Raw genomic sequence first — 16217 nt, 5'->3', positions numbered from 1 at the left:
AACTCAGAAATAACCTATTAACCACTTCCCATGTTTCCACACGCCACAGTCCTAAATTCTGACAAAATCTGAAATACAGAAAATGCATCAGTAAATGGAGAAACCAGGCTTAATGTTCTATGTTGGAATAAATAAAGGGCTGTCTCTTGAATATTACACTGAGGTACACTTTTATCCCTGTGTATCACATCACAAGAGACCTTTCTGTGGAATTTAAGTTTGCTTCATCTATGCCTTAAAAGATCCAAGTGTGATGTGTATGGGAATATGCCAAGCTCATTCGGGATCACCAGTGGTTTGACACTGTCTATCCATGGCTTGCAAACGGACTGAAGCCACCGTAGACCCAAACCTGGACTTCTGTGCAAATGCATGACCTCTGCTCACAGCCACATACTCCCTGTGCACCCATTTGCCTTAAGATCTCCTTTCTGAAATGTACCTTTGTTTTGTATCAGGACTCTATAAAAAAGTAAATACATTGAAATCATTATCATTCCCTAGTCTGTGACTGCTGTGCTGACTACATAAACCTGGGCTTTGCTTTTTAAGTCCTCTGAACTACACTGCAGCTCCCAGTTGGCACAGCAATTTGCAAAATCACCATTTCCAGGCAGCACACTACAACACCCTGACTAAGGCAAAAAGGATGAGACCATCTTTTACTAAGGCAGCTTCTCAACTGGTGATGCTGCACTGGGCACTGAATTCTTGTGTCACTGTAATGCTCTTTCACCTGTTTTAAACTGACCTAGAAATCAGGGTTTTTTCCCAAATTTTACTCCCAAAGGCAGGAATTTCTATGTCCATTTTCTGCAACCCTGTGTGAAAAGACTGGTAGAACAGCCTGGAAAAAGTAAACTGAACACATATTTGACTTTTAAAGAAGACATTAGTGTACTACAAAGATGCACATGAGCAACATTCCTCTTCAGATAGCAGATAGTTCATTTAGTTTCTCCTATTTCTTGTTGCAGGATTTAATCTTGTGGCGTTTTGGATTTTTTTTTTGCTTTTTGGAGTTTTTTGTTTTGTTTTTATGATTTACATTTTTTTCCCCTCACAAATTAGTTTTTACCATCTAAAGAGAGAACTTGCATTTTTAGTGTTTTTTTCCAGAGGTAGTGAAAATGCAGAAACTTCTGCTACCATATGCGTCCTGACAGATTTTTTTTTCCCTTCAGTAGCTAACAAATCTGGTTTTATACTGAAAGATGGTGCACAAATAGACCAGCGTTCTACAGACAGAAGCAACTCAGGTACACTGGGACTGGACTTTCTTCTCTATATGCCTCCCCACATGCTTATACATTTGGATTCACTATTAACAGACAATTTCCAACTAAAAAATCAATTACATTTTCCATTAGCATTGTTGGGAGAAGCATTGATTGGCCCTTAAAAGGTTGGCTGCACATTATGTGAAAGAACCCAATTGCAAAGAGCTGAATTTGCAACATAAAATGTACCCAACATTCTGCAGGGGAAGCACTATCAAGGCTTTTACCCAGTTTTTCAGGATAATATATGACACAGCACAAAACATTTATCAAACATTTCTCTATTTTACTGTTAAGTGTTTATTAATTCACACCAGTATAGCCACAGTCCCAATCCGGCACTGAAGAGTTGCAAGATTTTAATGCTGCACTCTGATTTAAGTTGACAACACCCCTTTAGAACCAAGCAAGTTATCAATTTTCACAGAAGACTTTTATAGCCTTAACCATGCAGAAATCACTTCTGAAAGTTATTCAGAAAATTAGGTATAAGGGTGGAACTCAGCAAGCTACCAAGGTCATTATAAAGCTATTGTGTTCCCTTTCATGAGTACTGAAGTTATTTTAAATAAAACAGATAAAATGATCCTCATTGCCACTGTAAGTTATGTAACACTTTGTTTTACCGTTGAATTCCATCCCTTTAATTCTCTCCTATTAAACCAAACAATGAAACAATGCATCATTTTCAATCATTCCAATCTACTGTGGCAACAGTTTTGTTTGAACAGTGACTGCTGCTCTAAATTACTTTTCCAGAACTTTGTGGTATCCAAAGACTGACTAACAAGATCTATTTGCTTGCAGTAGAACTAACACATTCATCCCTGTGCTGCATGCAGGAGTGGCCCCTCTGCTTCAGGAAATGACTGAAGGTTTAGCAATGCAGGTGTCTGGACACCTGCACCCAGTCCATTGGAACCACTGGATGCAGAGCTGTTGGTAGAAATTAGACAAGATCAGCCTGAGCTTTGATCTTCCCAATCCTGTTCACTCTTCCCAGACTTCAGGCATGGTGGTTCTATGGAACCCTCCCAAGAGTTGTGCTCGAGCTGCCCACCCAGCATTGCCTGAGGTCTCTCAGAGCAGTTCTCACTTCAGCCTATTACTGCTCCTCTAAGCTCACCCAATTTTGCTCGTTTTCCTCTTCTGAACTGTTAGGGTTGGTTCCTTTTTTCCCTCCCATGTTTGACTGACTTTGGCCTTCTACACCGTTTGAATTAGGATGAAACACAGGGGCTAAAGTTTTTCTTCCTCCTTGCTGTGGCTAATTCCATTGTTCCTTCACCTTTTTCTCTCTTCTGTACTTGCTGAAACTTCTTTTATCATCCAGAACCTGCACTAGCCTGCCCACCCCATACCTTAATCTGTGCATTCATTGTACTTCTTAGTGATCTCCTTGCTTCACCTTTTCTACCAGTGCCTTCTTTCAGGCCAAGCCTTATGCAGGAACCAGCATTCCAGTCAAGGTATCTCAAAATCCTGTCTTCATCAAATCCACTTCTTTCCCAGTTCTTTTAACTGATATCCAGTAGCCTTCCAAACCTCCTCTCACCAAGCTATTGCTCCTTGCATAACCTCCATAATTTCAATTAAGGTAGTAAGTTCTCCTTTCCAGTATACAAACAGTAGTGAGGGCTTTAAGAGCCCCAGAGCCTTGTGAGTGTATTAACACAGTAACTGCTGGGCTCTAATTCACAGGGTTACTGGGGCTGCCTGCATCTGACAGCAAAACTCTGAACATAAAGGAACAAAACACAAAATGAGTTAATATAGGGTAGAATTTAGAAAAAGACTGAAGCTGATAACCATTCTCAGTAAAATGGAACCCAGAAATTAATCTCACATCTAGCTTCAATAAAGATTGTTGTTTTAGAGGCAAACTGTAGACCAGCTGTAAACTCCAAACAAGCCCTGTGACAGTATGATGCATTAAGCATCAGGATGGCAAGTCTGCTTTTTTCCTTCAGCACAGCCAAGTTTGCATATGTGTTCTCCTCTCCTTCTGCTCTGGATGTCTTTAGCAGAGGTTTGCTAAATTTAATCTATAGTTGTAGACCAAGAAAACCTCAACTGCAAAACCTCCCAATGGAGGAACTTTATTGTCTAAAAAAGTAACTTTGAAGTTTTAAGTGTGACAAGATAATTAACCAGTTCTGCCTGTGGGGAGATGACACGGTGACACCTCTGTAAGAAAGTTACATCAGTTACCTAAGTAAATAAGCACCATTGAACATATTTCAGCACACTTAGGGTATTTCACTACACCTTGTACTGTGTAAAATGCAGTTATGTAGCAACATCAGTAGGGCTGCATAAACACTGCCCTCTGCATGTTAGCCAAAGCCTGAGCTTCAGCCCAAATTCACCAAGAAGTTCACCAGATGAGGGTTTTAGAGGAGCCTCAAGGCTACCTGTGGCCAGAGAGCAAATTCAGCCCGTGCTGCTTTCAAGTTTAATCTCATCTACCTGCACTGACAAGATGGTGTGCATTTAAGCCGGGCTTTTCCAGAGTTCCCCACATAGCCCATAAATAAACCTGGCACAGCATCAGCTGGCCATCCCCAAGGAACAAGCTGGCTATGCTCCCTGCTACAGGAACTTGATGTGAAAGGCTGCAAATGGCTGCAGAAGCTGCAGGCACCAGAGCTACAGTTTTGCCCAGTGCATCATCATTTTTCACTTAGATGATTTTCCCATCTGTAAACAATAAAACAAAGCCTGAGCATTATTTATTACACATTATCCTGTCAAGATGGTGGCATGAGGACTGGCTAGCATTCAGCATGGCTTTCAAAGGGACAGTACCTGTTGTGAAAAGGACTTGGTCCTTTCATGTTTCGTATGATCAGCTGTGGGAGACAGACCAAAGCAACATTTGCAAGATGTTTAGCACAAAACATTCTGCCACTGCTTTCTCTTTGTAACAGAATGTAGTTCAGATCAGTATTAATAATATCTGAAACAATCTACTTTATCCAATTAGGTTTTATTTTAATTAAAAAATCCAATGGTTCTTTCAATATGGTTAGCATACAAAAATGGTAGAAAGTTTGCTGCGCACCAGTTAATCCCACCCTTGTTTCACTGAGTGCAGCTGGATTCAGCTTCTCCATTTCACTTCTCACTCACTCTGCTTATAATCTGGTTCTCCAAGAATTTTAGTTTCCTGGGACAGGTTGCAAGTAGGAGAGAAGTAGTAGAAATACTCACACAACACTAGAAAAATCTTAGGATTGTTTAAATTGTTTTAGTCTCAGACTTGAGATACCAAAATGGGATGGATGTGTGAGTACACTTTAGTTGTCTCTAAAGTGAATTAGTAAACATCGCAATGAAAACAGGAGATTAGTACCTGGAGGCATGGATTATGGCATTCTGTGGGTTGCCATACATTGTGGAACGCATCTTTTGAAGGAGATTTTAATCAACTCAAAAGACAATATGGCAACTGGCAGGCTTTTTCTTTATTGAAGCAAAGTCACAGCATTTTCAGCACTATTCCCTTCTTGTGAAGGGAAGAGTTAAATGAAGGCCCCTGAAATTTACATAACTAACAAGTAAAGGATTGAAGAAAGAGATTACAAGCATATTTCTCTAAAATAAATAATCTACAAAGAGTGCTTTTTCTTCTTAAAAGCAATCTAAAAATGTAAAAATTCTACAGTAAGGAGATCAAAAGATATTTTAACAACTTTCAATATTTACAAACAATACAAAAACTGCGCATGCCATCAAATGATGCAAAATTCTTATTAAAAATTAAAAGCTTCATTCCTACCAAGAACCAAAAACTCCAGCCAATATTTCAGTTTTAATTAATGGTCTTCTTCACAATTGGAAAACCGTTAAATGTTCTTATTATCTGTAAAATATACAATAAAAACAAACCTCACTAAATTATTAAGGTTAAAAAAGAGGAGCAATACTGCAGGCAAATCAAAAAGGAAAGTAACTGTAACTTATTCTTTGGTAACCAAAAGTTAGCAAGTATCTGTATTTCAAGTGATGAAAAGTAATAGTCTCCCCATCTTGACAAATGAAAGCCAGATTTCTGGCAAAACACAACTCCCAAGTTTCAGTTTTGAAAGACGGGCTCCACCTACAGATTCGTAGTGCAAGTCAAATTTCTCTTTCTAATTCAGAAACACAACTGTCCTGGTTCCGGCCAGGACAGGGCTCACTTTCTGCAGTAGCCAGGAGGGGCTGTGGCCAGGACACAGAGGTTATTCTAGACCACCTCACAACACTGCTGGGGACAAGGAAGTGGGGCAGCAGGTCACACAGTACCAGGCTCTGCAGGGTGAGCTGTCACCTGTGAACCATTCACCTCTTTCGTGCACACTCTACGTATTGTGGCTGTAACTGTCCATTTTCTTACTTCGTTGTTGTTTCCAGTAGATTTTTCTTTCATTAGCCCCCAACCCTCACCTTTTGTGCCTCCAATTTTCCTCTCCAGCCACCCACAGAGGTAAGAGGAGAGGGGAGTGAGTGAGCGGTACATGGTTTGGAGTGTTTCCAGGTGAGCAGTAGATTTGGGAATACCATTCCTAAACCATGACAGTAACCCATCCAAATTCTGGCAGTACACCGTTTCATTCACCTCCCACTTTCCTGATGTCTGCTTGCACCCTCCGCACACATCCAGCTGTTCTAGCTCTCTAAGGGAATACTCCAGTCAAGGAAACAATTCACCTGGGAATGTGTGTTTCACCAGGTGAACATGTGTGGCTGCATGGCAGCCAGGAGTGTGTTATAAAATCAGCTCCCTTTTGCACCTTAACTACACAGTTCATTCTCTGTCAGGAAAAACAATGACAAGTACAGTACCCTGGACCGATCCGTCACCTGGTGAGCTCATTGCTCGAGCAGGACACGCTTCATTGAACGTTGGGCCACAGCCCACCAAGGAGCCATGGAACCACAGCACCAACCATGCTACCTTCTCTCAGAGGTGAATGGGCCTCATTGTGCCTCCCTCTGCTTAATGAATGCACTACGCTGCATCACTACTATGCTTTTGAACCAAATGTCCAGCCTCTCCCACAGGAGCCTTCCCATTTCAGGCTTATTCCTAAATTTTGCTTGCACAATTGCAGTCTCAAGAAAAAGAAAAACTTCACACCCCTACAGACTCTGAGAAAACTTCCCCACCCCACAAGAGGACTTCTAAGGCTTTACACAAAAAATTCAACTGTTAACTTTCTTCAAGCCACAGACCACTCATTCAAAGCAAGTGCTCCCCACCCCAACCCAACCATGCAGAACCATCGTCACTTTAGCATTTAAACAGACACATGCAGTTCGTGGAATAAATGCTCAGCAAAGTAACCTTGTCCTGGTCTGGGCTTTTTCTGAAATCTAGTCCCTGTGATTTTCTAGACTAATATCCAAAGCCTTTTGTCACATTGCCTTTTAACTTTCTTCAGCTGAAGAGTTTAAATACTTCCTTGAAGCACCTGGTTGAGTCATTAAGTCTACATGGGCTGGATCCAAGGTCTCCTTGCAGCCTGCCTCCTCAGCATACGGGAAGTCATTCATGTCCATTTCATCACTGTTACACATATCAAGCTGCCCCTCTTGCTGCTGTTCCAAAGTCCTCCGGACCCTGCCCTCAGACTGTTCCACCACTTCCCCGTCTCCCTCACTGATGACAGTCATGGGGCTGCTCTGGATGCGGTTGCGGACGTTGTACTTGCTGCTGGCAGCAGACGGGGGTGTCCGTGAGCGGCCATACCTCGTGCCCGAGAAGGACATGCTCCTTGGCATCAGGCCCTCGCTCTTGGCCCACTCCTCCTGGGCCCGTTTGCTCTTGCTGGGAGAGCAGCTGGCGGGGCTGTCGGGAAGGTCAGGGGAGGCGTCTGTCTTTGTGCGGTGGAACCGCGGGTCCGTGTTCTTCAACATCTCTGCTGCGGACATGCGGGAGCTGGTGTCACAGCGACTGCCTTTCTTCAGCAGCAGGGCTTTGAAGTTGTCATTGCTGGTGCTGCTCTTGCGGACGCTTCTCTGAATAGATCCAGCTTGTTTGAGGGTACCTAAATTTGGGGAAGCACCAGTGGGAGTTACGGGGGGCGACGGAGAATGGTTGCGGGTACGGTCGTCTTCAGAATCTTTCCGGCCAAGGACTTTCCTTTTGGATCTGAGTTTGAAACAAACACAAAAAACAAAGAGGATGACACAAAAATGAAACTTTTTATCTCCTCTGATTAAATTCAGTTTAGAGGGATGACAATGAATTAGCTAAAGCAGAGACAGGGAAAAGGGAGAAGTTATCTAAATCTAAAGCATGAGTAAGAACACCACCAGAACTGTACAGGCACTAATGCAAGTATTGGAGGTACAAGGTAAATTTGTTACTCTTTTTCTGCAAATCTGGAACAACGAAACTACTAAAACTGGCAATACTGCTGTTCAAAAGACTTTAGCAAATTTAGTGAATCGGGTTTTCTGGAGTCAGTATTCAACTACTTAGACTAATGTGCTTTAAAGATTTATACTCCATGCAGTTTCTCTGTTAATTTGGAGACTTGATTCAAAATACGTGACCTAAGTATATGGGTTGTTTCATATTACTATTTCATTTGACAGTCTCTGAAGAATTAGAGGTATAGTTCAGTGCACTTTCCTTCAGAAAAAAGACACAGCAATGCACTGCTGATGAGGATGCAGAAAAGGGAGTCACATGCAACAGTTCTGGATTAAATGATTACAAAGGCCCCTCTCTAATCCAAATACTAAATAAACAGAAAAAAAACCTTTTCCAGCTCCTCTCAAGGTGCACAGACAAAATTCACAGTTATGTTGGTGCTCTGTCATTGCAACTTTCAACTAAATGAAGGAGAGACCAACTTCCTGACAAGAAAGTTATCTTTCCAAATGAAAGAGCGGAGTGTTTGTCTATTTAAATGCAAAGTGCAGTGACAACACAAAAAAAAAAAATTAAGAGATAACCATGGAACTGGGAGTATGTGGAGACTGGACTTTTATTGCCTGATTTTCACATTACTAGAAATCTTAAAGAAATGTACATGCCTGGTATCTGTAGCACAGCTGCTTTGTTTCTTTGTTGACTGAGCAAGAATTAATTAGGAAAGATTGTATAAAGCCTTATTTTAAAAATGGCATTTTGGCAGAAGTTTAAAACAAGTCAACAGACTTCTCAGAGATATAAAATTATCATGCTATAAAACTCCATAATAATTTTTGTCAAGCATGTGTTCAATCCAAACCATTCCCCTTGTGAAACAGATTTCTACTTAATGTGATCTTTAGCTTTACTTTCTTAAAAGCCTTGAGATTTTGCCAAGGCAAGCTCAAATGTGTTCATGCATTGCAGCCTATTAATAATTAGGAAACCCCTGAAAACAAAGAAGCGGGATCCATCAGCTGAGTAGGTGGCAGCAACAGACATTGCTATAGGCTGTGCCAAGACTTTGGAGCAATCCTGTCTCTCCTAAGTGGTGAAGTTTATGCATAACTCAACTTGTGAAGTCCCCACAGGCAGCTGTACCAGCTGTTATTTTCAGCAGCTGCCACTGCCTCCACCTGTCTTTCTGGAGTAAGAATGGAATACCAATGTCCATTCAGCCTGAGGATGAATGGACATCAGAAGACAGCAGAGGGTTAAACTGATGACTTCAGGAGCAGTCAATGGAGGAGCCTCGTCCTGATTTAACTGTGTGTTACTGCTGTAGGCAGCAGATGATTTTGGTGCTTGGATGCTCTGCGTGTCTGTATGTGAACATGTGTGTGCATTTGTTACAGGGAAAAGAATTTCCTTCATTAGGGTTTTGGCTGCCTATGGATATCTTTAAACACTGCAATGCTGGGGTTGTACTGTTACCAAACCCCAAATTAAATTGAAAAAAAAAATCAATTGCTTAGATCTGCAGGGAAAGACTTTGTTATCCTAGCTTGGAGTGATCTCGTAAGATTGAGAATGCAGTGGAGAGCAGTCAGTTTGCTGTCAGCACCTAGCCAGGTTTCTCAGTATGTATGAATTACGGAAGGAACTTTAAATTAAGAACCAAATTTGGTTTTGGTGGCTTTTCAGACAGATAGGATATATGTTTAAACAAAACTATGACTTAAAACTTCGGACTGTTCTTCCTGCCCTTAATGCACATACCACTAAATTTCTTGTCTTGCTCCAAAGAATATATTCAAGAGTGCCAATTACTGAAGTAATATCTCTTAAAAACAGTGGGGGAAACCCAAAACCTTTTTTATTAATTAGCAACCAAGGAAGAAAGTGGTTGAAGTCCAAAGCCGGAAAAAGCAAGGTCTTAATAAAAAAATTTGTCAAGTAGTTCTAAGTATGTCACATCCAGTTCCATTGTCCATTTCCCCACAAACTCATGAATTACAGGTATGTGCATATACACATAAATCCACTCTCTCTCTGCATACATAAAGGAGAATGGCTACTGGCCAGAATATCCCATTCTAGAGCCAGATTTGACACAGTTCTAGAGAGCACTATGCAACATGAATGCAACAGACCATTTTCAGAATGGCAGATCATTTTCAGAATGGTGCATATAGGCCAAGTTCTAAGGGGTAACAGTAAATTATAAGAAGTCGGTATCATACATATGTAATTTTTGTAATGTCTGGAAAGGACTTGTTTCAAAAATGAAAAAAAAAAAAATAGCATTTGCATCCAAAATGCTGCAGCCTCCCAGCTGCTCTCTTCCCGTCCCTCATTCCCGATGCACAGGCTGAAGGGACACCTGGATAATCCCCGCTCCCCGGCCGGGAGCGGCCCCTCTGCGGTGTGCAGTGCGCGGCGCAGCCACGCGATGGCGCTGGCGCCACGCCCGGCCCGCCCGGGCGGCTCCGGGAGCGCTGCTCCGAGGGAGCCCGCGTTCCCCATCTGCCCTCGGGCACTCCTGCCCTTGGGGCTTTTTCGGGTTTTCTTCTTTTTGAGCACCTAACGCACATAAATCTAGCTGCCATTCGGGATGATTTGATTTCCAAGGGAAATGAATAATGTCATTAATAATAGAGCCAGTATTGCACATTTCATTCATGAACCGGTTTGACACAAAACACCCGATCTCAGGCTGGATTATGGCAAACTATAATCCAGCGTTTGCCATATGTTTTGCCATATGACTGACATGTCGTGTTACTTGCCAGTTTCAGCCACGCTTGCCATGAAGCATTAGCGTTGAGCCTCTGTCCCAAACTGCACCATATAAGCAGCGAAGAGAGTAAAAAGAGATGGAGAAGAACGAGAATGAAAACAAAAAGATACACAGAAAAAGCAACAGTAGAGTTAATATGGCAGATTGAGAACAGTACAATAAATACTAGATGTAACGGTATTTTAAAGGGCAAGGTATTTATAATATAATCTACATCCATTTAATCTGGCTGGTTTTAGTTCAGAATGGATTAAATACATTTATAAAACAATAAAATGCAAATTCCTCCTTTTTCTCACATACAGCTTTAGTAGAAAGTTAGTAAGTATGTCTTTTCTGTTAAAGCCATGACTGTTGTAATTGAGTGTTTTATAAAGCAATGTTAAATTAATTTCTGAGAGACCTACCAGACCTGACAGTACAGGAAGGGCAGTTTCTGTAGTACCTGTGAATGGCTGCAAAAAGATCCTCGGTAGTCCTTGGTCTTGCCGGTGTTGCCACTCCGTCCGTCTCTTCCCCATAAGTACTGCTTGGCAGGAATGAACTGCTGGCTGTGTCTGATTCAAACACCTCCACTATGCAAAGAGAACAAACAACACAGTCAGTCTGTCATGCAAACCCCATGGGCACACCCCAAGGACAAGCACCCGATGGGCTGAGTGAGCGCAGCGCTGTCATTATTGTGATTTCAGATCAACGCCTGCTTAGGGAACTGCAGTGCATAAAATAAATGCCTCTGCTTGCTCACACATAAGAGGTGGAGAACAGTAACAACAGAAAATTTGTAAGGCTTCCACTAAAATGCAAACCCAATATTAACAAATTAACTGTTTTCATAGCATGCTTTAATACGAGCACGGTTAAATAAAGCATAATTTTCTTTCTGTGTCTGCAACAATGAGAAGTCAGAAAGAAATTGTATGAAATGTCATGAAGTATTAATCAGATCCCTGCAACTTTCTTTTTTTGTTTTAGATGTAACAATCGCAAGAGGTTCTGCCCTCTACAGAATGCTACCTCAATGCTAGGATGACTATTCTTACTCCCCACCTTCTTCAAAACAGCTACTGCTGCATCTGAATTAGTCCGAGAAAAGAGACTCACCACTTTCATTCTCTTGAGATAGGTGCCCGTCAGTGTTACTGCCACTGTCTTGGCTGCTGCCTGAGCTGCTTCCTTCATCAAAAGCAGACTGCTCCTCTTGCCTGGGTTCTTCTTGAACTGGTGATGAAGCAGGCTGTACCACAAAGGCATTCGCTCCCACTGTCTCAGAGAAGGTGAATCCAGCAGCTCCTCCCTCAGGAACCAGGCTGCCAGAGTCCATCTCGCTAGAACCGAGTCCATCTGTAAGACAGTTTCTCGCCTCCTCAGAGTGTGCAAGCACAGCGTCTCTCTTAGTCGGGCTTCTGGCAGTATCGCTCACTTCAGCTGCTTTCTCCACTGTAAGGTCTAGCTGTGGAGGTGGTACCAGAAGGAACAGTTTGGGTTTCTTTGAAATAGGAGGCGGTTTCTTGCTTGGCAATACAACCTGAGTCTTGTCAGGAGATGCTGGTGACCCCTGAAGTGACATGCCAGAAGGGAGGTCTTCACTCTGCACTGAGGACTCAGGTGTGTCATCAGCGGTTGACCCCAGAGCACCAACTTCAGAAGATTTCTTTAGACCTACTGCACTCACAGGCTTTTGATCACTGTCAAGTACAGGTGTGTTATCAGAGAGAATGAGAGGAGAACCCCGAGACAGTGTTTGAACTGTATTTTTAAATGAAGTGCCTTGAGTTTTCATTTCCTCATCGCCTAAGCTGGTACTGAGTTTTAGTGAGAGAGACGGCTTTAGCAAAGACTGTGACGATGAGTTTGCAGTACCCTTTTCCTGAGAGGTGGCTTCACAAACAGATTCAGTTGATGGTTCACCTTCTGTTGATTTTCTCACGGACCTCAACTGCACCATCTGCAGTGCTTTGGTGGTTACTAAAGGCATCACAGGTCTTGATGCATCTTGCTTGCTGGGTGGCTGTTTCACCGGACTGTAGCAAGAATCCTCCTGGTTGCGTTTCTTGAAAGAATACTGTGGGTATATTGTTACACCTTTTGTTATTTTGGGATCAAGCGGTGGTGCTGGTGGCGGGGCAGCTAAGGGGCAAGAGGAAGGAGGAGGAACAGGGGAAGAGAATGAACTGATAGAGGCTTCTTGCGGAAACCATGGGACAGTCTGAGCAAAGGTAGAATTTACACCGGCTTCTGGCGGAGGAGGGGGGAACGTGGGAGAAGCCGACAACGGTGACAGATCCGTGACTTCTGCTGGAGGAGGAGGAGGAGGAGGAGAAAGTTCAGAGCAATGTGGAGATGTTGGAAGAGGAGGAGGTGGTGGAGGCGGTGCAGCAGAATCCACAGGAGGGCTCAGGGCAGGGTCCAGTTTCTTCACACTCACATTCCCTTCAGTAGATGTATTTGAAGAAAGAGAAGTGGATGATGAAGACACGGAAACCGAAGACAGAAGAGAGGACTTCCTTTCAGGCACTTTAGGCTTCAGCTTGGATTTCCCATTTCCTGATGATGCAGACTTTACAAGTACAGGCACTGGAGTAAGCGCAGTGGGTGTATTGGACTGGCTGGAGTACCCACTTGATGGCGATGTGACTCGGTGGGATTTCTCTGGAGAAGCACTCTTTGGTTTGGCCAGTCCACTGGGCACTTGTGGCACAGAAGCCCTTGAGCCATCACTGAAGTGGCTGATGCTGTAATCACTGAGAGCAGATGATGTACTGGCAGAATGGGCCACTGGAGATTTCACCTGGTCATCTGCCACTGCGGCATAGTCACTGTAGTAACCCCACTGGTCAGCATACTCCGACTTTATGCTACTTGTTTCACTCTGGGAGGGAGTGACTGTGCAGATGGAGTACAGGTTTGGAGCAGTGGTGGACATCATGCTGCTGCTCGCACTGACCGAGCTTTGGCTGCGGGAGCGCAACACCCAGGGATCCTCATAATCACTGCAGGGGCTCTGGGAAGGGGAGCTGCCGTTTTTGCACTTGAGATTCAGCTGCAGAGAATGCTGGAGTGTGGCAATGAGGGTTTCATCAAGTATCTGTCCATTGGACTGGGCTTTTTTCTTAGGCATCCTTCTGAGTGAGTCTGTTCTGGATGGTGGCAAAGGTGGCTTCTTTGCCTTTTTCAGGGAGATGTTTCTTGCAAGGGATTTGTCACCTTGGCCTGAGTGGTCATCTTGATGTCTCTTCTCCTTTCCTTCAAAGACATTTACCACGCTGTCTCTGGGGTTCTCAAAACCATTAGTACTGTTGCATGGCATGTCTGACTTTAGTCCAGAGTCCATATGCATGGAGCTGTAATAGCCATCGTGGTCCACAGAATACAGGGAAGTGGAATCATCCCTGACTGACATCCTCTCCAGGCTGCTGCTGCTCCGGTTGCTGCCGGGCGTGGCACAGCCTGGTGTTGTACAAACCGCCTTGCGTGAAGGGGTCTCGCTGTTTTCTGAAGACTTGTACAACCAGTGCTCCGTGCTGCTCACTGCTGCCTGTGCTCGCTCCCCAGAATAGCTGGATTCACTCCGACCATCGCTGTCCTGCGAAGGGCTTGCTAAAGCAGCAGTGCTCCTACAGCTGTAGCTCATGCTCTGAGATCCAGCCTCTGCGTTCCCAGGAGTGCTTAGAGAGACAGCAGAGTCACCAAGAGAAAGCATCATGACAGTGTTAGATGGGATGGTATCCGATGTCTGTGAGTGACGTGTGGAGCTACTCTCACTCCAGTTACCACTGGAAGAATGGTGATCTTCTTTCCCACTTATTGCACTGCTGGTAGGCGGATTGTCTCTTGGATTTGGAAAGGCAGTGGAGCTGGAAATTTTACTATCCAATGATCCAACACTCTGGGCAGCGTGAATAAGGATAACTTCCGAGGAGGATGACAGTGTTGCATTGGGTATGACGCTCGTTGAGTAAGTGGCATGAGGAGACACCACACATGCTGGGCTTGAGGATTTCTCGCTATCACAGCTTCTCACCTCTTGGGACTTTGGCCTCGAAAGAGTCCCCATTGTGGGATTATTCCTCAGATGCACAACACTATCATCCACCTGCAATTTACTTATCTGGTGGGGTAAAGTGCCAGCAATGTCTTCGGTCTGCCTCGACATCATGCTCTGTGTCTGATCGAGGGACTGCAGAGACACTCTCGCACCAACCCGAGGCAAGCTGTGAAAACCCATGTCGTTATTTTGGCGAGAAGCAAATATAACTGCAGCAGAATCACTCATCACTGACATGTTTCCAGATGAGCTGGAGAACTGAGACATCTGGGCTGCAATGCCTTGTCCTTTCTGTGCTCGTATTCTTCTCATTGAAGGGGGCACAACTTTAACTTCCTCCGTCTGGCAGCTGGTGTCCTTGGTTTCAGAGCGTTGCATAGCAGAGCGGTAGCTGTCCAGTCTCCCTAGCGTGGAACAGTGATCTGGGACATACATCGAATGCCCTCGGAAATCACTTTGGCCAGTACCAACTGCTGGAGTCAAAATAAAATAATTATTTCTTGAAGCACAAACTCATATTTATCTTCTCACTCATTTAAAAAACCAGCAACCCAGCAAACTGCTCGATCCCCATGCTCCTGCAGGTTATGCCTTCTGAAGAAGAATCTGCAACAATGGATTTTGCAGAGGCATCGTCTGTTTTCTCCATTTCTCTTCCCTTTTTCCTTATTACCAGGAACCTTCTGCTTACAGAACTGTCTGCGTTCCTGCTGCACATTCGACACATGAAATCCTCTGTTTATGACATGGTAATAATTTCCATAGTAATCAGTTGTGTCAGAAACCAAGTAGTACTGTTTGACTTCCAGTAGGAAACGCAGCAGGAACAGACAAAAGCCTGAGAAACGTGAAGTGTGTTCCCATGCTAATGCCTTGTGCAATAAAGAAAAGGGGAAGGAAATCTGGGGACTAATATGAATAAAAGGATCTGCTTTTTACAGGCATTACACTTCAGAAAAAAGACATTTCAGGAGACACAGATAGCTTTCCAAGTCCTGCAGTTTGTCTGAAAGAATGCTAACACATGGAAACGTGCATTGTTTTACCACAAATAATACATCTGCTATAACAGCATTCATGTAAGCATTATCCAACACTGCAAAGAAAACCATTAGATTATGTTTCTCCATACAACTACTTCTATTTATCATAAAGGAAAAAACTCTAAGAATTGGAAAAAAAAAAACCAGCTGGTATTGATGTCTCATCCTCAGCACCATCAGGAAATAAATAACCACTTTGTTCAAAAGAAGGAATAATCACTTATTGGCGTAACTCCCCCCACCCTCAACTTCGAAGACAATGAAATATCAGTTTTAGTTCAAAATATAGTTATTAACAGAAAGGATTCTAGGGCTCTTTTAAATTTACAAATTTATTGGTAGCCGCCTTTTAAAATCACAAACCAGAGGACTGCTTTAAAATTAGTATGTGTAAGGCTGTTGCTTTTGAATTCAGTTGCACTGCTGTATAAATAGCAAGGGAGAGGCAGGCATGCTGCTGGAGATGCTGGTAAGGATGCTACACATATGTCACTGTGGGGGAAAACTGGTTATTTCAAATCTCTGCCTTAGCAAGCCTCAGGAGCAATGAAAGTAGCATGCCTGAAAGGAATGTTCTCCTTTCATATTTACTATATGAAACTGCATTGGGAGGATAGGTATTCTCACCATGCAGCTTTAAACACCACTTAAAGGACATTTAATCATCCTGATTCTTGGCAGGCAGAAGAGGCATTTA

General features: G+C 43.3%; 1 protein-coding gene across 7 annotated transcripts in view; it reads right to left on the bottom strand.

Annotated features, from left to right (window-relative positions):
• Positions 1-4727: 4727 nt before the first annotated feature.
• The window catches only part of NHSL1 (NHS like 1), a 175577-nt gene continuing 164087 nt past the window's right edge, over positions 4728-16217 (bottom strand). For 4 of the 7 annotated variants that reach the window (XM_063390268.1, XM_063390270.1, XM_063390272.1 and 1 more), the window contains 3 exons: positions 11534-14950; positions 10875-11004; positions 4728-7419 (listed from right to left, as the gene is read on the bottom strand). In XM_063390268.1, coding sequence (XP_063246338.1) covers positions 6696-7419; positions 10875-11004; positions 11534-14950 — 4271 coding nt within the window. In that variant the 3' untranslated portion in view covers positions 4728-6695. The remainder of the gene's footprint in view (positions 7420-10874; positions 11005-11533; positions 14951-16217) is intronic. The other 3 variants (XM_063390269.1, XM_063390271.1, XM_063390275.1) reach the window with 1 other exon arrangement.

The sequence above is a fragment of the Prinia subflava genome, chromosome 2 (assembly GCF_021018805.1).
Source record: "Prinia subflava isolate CZ2003 ecotype Zambia chromosome 2, Cam_Psub_1.2, whole genome shotgun sequence".
NCBI lineage: Eukaryota > Metazoa > Chordata > Aves > Passeriformes > Cisticolidae > Prinia > Prinia subflava.
The sequence above is the reverse complement of the archived record's forward strand: the minus strand, read 5'-3'. Positions and strand labels throughout refer to the sequence as shown.